The sequence below is a fragment of the Camellia sinensis genome, chromosome 6, assembly GCF_055761805.1.
Source record: "Camellia sinensis isolate YWXY chromosome 6, ASM5576180v1, whole genome shotgun sequence".
Classification (NCBI taxonomy): domain Eukaryota; kingdom Viridiplantae; phylum Streptophyta; class Magnoliopsida; order Ericales; family Theaceae; genus Camellia; species Camellia sinensis.
Window position 1 is genome coordinate 35,548,143 of NC_138966.1, and position 5,017 is coordinate 35,553,159.

The window sequence follows — 5,017 nt, forward strand, 5'->3', positions numbered from 1 at the left end:
CCATACAAGGCTATAGACCAAACAGAGGTTATTGGTTTTATTAAAGATTTGATCCATAGATTTGGCATCCCGCAAACCATAACAGTTGATAATGGAACTGTGTTTGATGGGAAGATGGTGAAGGCTTTTGTGGCAGAATTTGGAATTAGCCTTGTTAATTCCACACCCTATTATGCACAAGCTAATGGTCAAGCTGAGTCATCCAATAAGTCCTTGAAAAAAGGAATACAGAAGGTTGTGGACGACAATCCCAGGGATTGGCATAACTTATTATTGGATGTTTTGTGGGCATATAGAACCTCACCGAGGTCAAGCACAGGAGTCACTCCCTATGCCTTGGTGTATGGACATGATGCAGTCTTACCAGTAGAGATTAATGTTAAATCTTTGAGAGTAAGATGTCAAGATCAATTGAATCCTGAACAATACCATCAAAGTACGTGCTTAGAATTAGAAGGCATAGATGAAGCCAGAATTTTGGCATTAAATAGCATTCTTTTCCAAAAGAAGAAAGCAGCCAAGAATTATAATAAGAAAGTCAAACACATTGGCTTTGATGAAGGTGATTTGGTATGGAAGACAATACTCCCAATTGGGATTAAAAGCCATAAGTTTGGCAAATGGTCACCTAACTGGGAAGGACCATATCAAATTCATAGGGTTCTGCCTTTTGGAGCATACCATTTAAGAAATTTGAATGGTTATGTACATCCCAAAAAGATTAATGGCAGATATTTAAAACCTTATTTTCCAACCATTTGGGAAACACAAGGGATAGAGTAAACATCATATGCAAGCATCATATGCAAAAACACAAGCTTGCACAAATGATATACAAAATATTGTGCTTTCATAAAGAATCAAGTACATTGTGCCACAAATTGGCCCAAAAATCATTACAATGCTTTAGTTGTTTTTCTACAATAGCTTTCCTATTGCTAAGGGAAGGAAATAATTGGATAGCCACAGCCATGTCTTCTTTTCGATTAGCCAGCCCTTGATTGGTGATGTGCAGTTTCTTATCAGTTCGAACCAAGGCTTGGTTTACTGCGGCTAACTCTTCTTCAAGATGAGCTTTTTTCTCCAGAAGTTGGACTCGAAAGTGGGAGGCAGAAGAGTGTTGTTCTTTTAGAGTCGATACTTCAGTATGCACTTGAGAAACAAAACTCTGGTCCTTAGCCAGCTTCTGATCCGCAGTCTTAGCAGCATGACAAATATTGAGATAAAAATCAATAGTAGCTGCAGCCTGAGATAGATGACTTGAGACACTCATGGCAGACTGCTCAGCAATGTTACAGCATTGAAGGAACCCATTCCTGATGATAGGCCTTTGTAGAGCCTCGAAGGGGATCCTTGAAAAAGAAGTCAACAGTTGCAAGCATGTGTCCAAATCTACTAAAGGTGCAAAAGGCTTGTTGCTGGAGGAAGGAGAACTCTTGAAGATTTCCAATAGGGAGTCAGCCAAGGCTAATGGCTCAGCTTCAGCAGTAGAGGTGGGAGAGGTAGAAGGTATGTCAAAGAGACTAGCTAGTCTTCCTTCAAAAATGTCTACCTCATCCCTTGACATGAAGGGCATAGAGAGTGTTGTGGTGGAAGACGCAAAGGGCTGCATAGGGATGAGAGAAACGGATGGAGCATCTTTGGAAGCCTCTATGGTCTTGGCCACCAGCAAATCAAGAGAAGAGGGACTGGAAGTGGGCATTGGTGATGAACCATGAATTGAAGGGCTACCAGTGTTTTCTGTGGAAGAATCAACTGCCATTGGGAATGGAGTAGCAGTTGGAGTTTCTATAAAGGACGGAGAAAGAGCAAGGCTCGAAGGAAAAGTAGACTGAGGTAGGTTACGAGCCAAAAAAGGGAGGTATGGCTTTAATCCAAGAAAAGGAGATGCAGGAATACTGGAGTTTAAAGAAGGTATGACAAATATAGGCTTTGGAAGTGGAAGTACGACTCGAACAACCCTGACATTCTGCATTTGGTCAACCTCAACCGAAATTGAGGAAGGTCTCATTGGAAAGGTGAGTGCAGTAGTTGTCGCTGCAAAAGGAAGAAATGCAGAACAATGTTAAACTTCAATACCACAAGCTGACAAAGTAAAAAACAGCAGAGGTATGAAAGAAATTACTTGTTCCAGAGGCGCTAGTACTGATGGGAGAACTGCGGAGAGAGTAATGTCCAGCAGTCTGCTGCCTTCTTACCATTTCCCCTTGTGTTGCATCGGCAGTAGCAGCTTCCTCTCTTTGCTCTTGCCATCTTTTCTTGGCCCTCTCAAATACAACGATTGCCTTGGAATGTTCTTGTTCGACTGCCTTGGCGGCTGCTTTATGAGTAGAGTCCTCAACATGGTCAGTGACAGGAACAGTCATTTTCTTTCTCTTCTCCCTTGGCAGAGATACAACCAATTCTTTTCCAACCTCCCATTCTTCAGATCGGGGTTCAGACTCTCCAGAGATAAGTTCTTTCTCCGCTATTATGGTGGTTGCCTCGCTAACAGGATTTTCAATGGCATCAGATGAAGATACAGCTACCTTTTGTCTCTTTGTTCTTTGTAAGGGCACTTCCTTCTCTGGCTCAACCTCTCTTTCTTCTTCAAGAGATTCAGGTACTTCAGGAGGAAGGACTAGTCTCCTTTTTGTTTTTTGTTGTTGTTTCTTCTTGAGAATAGCTAAAGTCTCGGCTCTCTTGGGAGACTCTTCTTGTGGAGACCCTACACCAAAAGCATGAGTATAAGGAAACCAACAAAAGATTCAGAAATAAAAGGGGAGGAGAAGAACTTGAAGATACTCACCCTTCTTCGAAGCAGCTCTAGTAACCCTGGCTGGAAGGGGTAAAGTGGCAGGAGTGGTGGTGACAACTTCAGGAGGGGGAGAAGTGTTCTGGGCTGTTGTTGACTTATCCTTCGAAGGCAATCCCAACCCCACCAACAAGTCATGAGGGTGTGCAGAGAGGCGCACTTCCATATTGGCTGTCCACCAGTTCTTAAACCTTTTTAAAACTGAGCCAAAGGGGCGAAAGGGGATAAATTGGAATTCACTCAATTCCTTCAGTAGTCTGAGTACTACTGCCTCTGGCTTGGATTTGGGTATTCTCAAATCTCTGGCAGTGAGATGGACATTTGAAAGACTGCAAAGAGGAACAGGTATCCCTTGAGAGAGCCCAAATTGCCTTGCAAATTGAGAAGGGCAGTATACCTCAGATATGCATTTATAGGCTTGAGGGTTCAGAGTGCCAATGAACAGCTCCCTTGGTAATAATATAGAGGCCCACATATCTTTGTGGGGAGAAGTGGAACATTCCTTATCAGCCAGAAAAGATTGTAGCCAGGTTGGCCCTCTATTGGCTTCGAAAGGACAAAAGAAGGAAGCAGATGGAGAGATAGAAAGTTGATAAAAGAAGGTAAAGTAATAAGCAAAGGAAGCAGGGTAAAGGGCAATCCTGGCATATTTTTCCCCGTAAGTACTAGGATCCTGAACAAGGAATCCTAAACACTTGGGATGTAGGTCAGTGAAATAAGCAAAGAGCCAGAGTTGGAGTACCCAGAGGGGACCTCCTTGGTTAGAATCGAGGGGTTTTTCGCAAAATTGGGAGCAGGTTCTGTAGACATGACCTAGAAGATAAGGAGCAAGAGCGATATGTTTCTTCAAGACGAGTGCCTTCGCAAGTGGAGCAAACTCAGGCATAATCCTCTGAGATGAGGTGCAAAAGAGGAATTTGCATAACCAGTATAATATGAAGGAGAAGAATTCTCTGTCCCGCACAGGACCTTCTCTCTTATTTTCAGCCTTTACGAAGTCACTATAAGAAGAGCTTAGGGCTGGAAGAGAAAATTTGACAGGAAGGTCTGGATAGTTGGGAGTAAAAGGAGAACCATGGGGTGAAAGCCCTAGGAGATGGCAAATATCAAGAACGGTGGGGGCCATCATACCGCACCGAAACTGGAAGAAATTGAAAGCCATATTCCAAAAACATAAGGCAGCAGGAATCAAAAAGGGGTCTTCAGGAATAATGAACCTGGAAAGTCGAAGGGCATCGAGGATATAAAGCTCTTGCAGGTCATCTTCTCTCGCAGGCACCACTCTGTCATACCATTCCTCCCATTCAGTCCTCAATGTCGGCCAGCAACGATGAGGACGGTTTACCCTCCAATTTCCCCAATCAAGTCTTCCTTCGTAGAGAAGGAAATGGTCCTCCAAACGAGGGTACAGAGCTGGGAGTTGAGCGGGAACCTCCCGGAAGATAGGACCTAGGATGTACTCCTGTTTGTTGCTATGGCGAGGAACGAAAAGACGACCATCGATGTTACTTGACTCACCAGATGTCAGCTTGCTGATTTCTTCATCGATACAATATTTCAAAGCCATGGTAGGACTGATATGGTCGCCAGCAAGTACTTTTAGAGAGGTGGGATCCATTGGTAGTAAGCAAAAGAAGAGCAAAGAAGGTCAGAAGAACCAGTAGAGAGAAGGGTTTGTAAAAGGCAAGAGATTTCGGAACACGAAACGAGAGGGTTTTAAAACCTTTGTGTCCGAAATTATACCCCGTAAGTCGTTAAGTACTAAAAGTACGAATGCGAGGAATTTCTTCCAATATTGATAGTTTTGGAGGGAAAAGCTTATTCCGGGGATTGGGGCCAGCTTCGAAATGAAATATTTGGCTTCGAAAACAAGATCTTGGCGTCAAAAAATCAAATAACAACGGCTTCGAAATACATAAGTCGGCTTCGAAGCTTAGTATATGCTTAAAGGTGCTAAATTGCTTGATTATGGGTCTGTTTAGGGGTTATAAATCAAAGTAACGACCTTCGGAGCAAAACCTAGTATTCTCTGAGTATGAGAAACGCTGTTCAGAGCATACTACATGGTTAAAAATGCTTGAATGCTCAAAGTATTGGTCTACTTAAAAAAATCTAAAGACCTGTTTGAAGGTTATCAGTCAAAATGACAACATTCGAAGCAAACCCTAGGACTCTTTAAGGAAGAGGGGCACTGTTCGAAACATCCAAGACCAATCATTGGTT

At 42.9% G+C, this 5,017-nt stretch overlaps 1 protein-coding gene across 1 annotated transcript; it reads right to left on the reverse strand.

The window, feature by feature from the left end:
• Nucleotides 1-1,711: 1,711 nt before the first annotated feature.
• Nucleotides 1,712-3,036, reverse strand: LOC145792265 (uncharacterized). The gene is made up of 2 exons (XM_082873043.1): nucleotides 2,789-3,036; nucleotides 1,712-2,707 (listed from the first exon to the last, which is right to left on the reverse strand). Exons 1-2 carry the CDS (start codon nucleotides 2,958-2,960, stop codon nucleotides 2,073-2,075), a joined length of 807 nt encoding a protein of 268 aa, XP_082729169.1. The 5' UTR covers nucleotides 2,961-3,036; the 3' UTR covers nucleotides 1,712-2,072.
• Nucleotides 3,037-5,017: the final 1,981 nt, after the last annotated feature.

What these genes read in the sequence shown, in the direction of transcription:
- LOC145792265 (XM_082873043.1), bottom strand. Translation starts at nt 2,960, where the DNA reads ATGGAAGTGCGCCTCTCTGCACACCCTCATGACTTGTTGGTGGGGTTG. An exon ending in TAGAGCTGCTTCGAAGAAGG is followed by an intron (nt 2,708 to 2,788) that starts GTGAGTATCTTC and finishes CTTTTGGTGTAG; the next exon opens with GGTCTCCACAAGAAGAGTCT.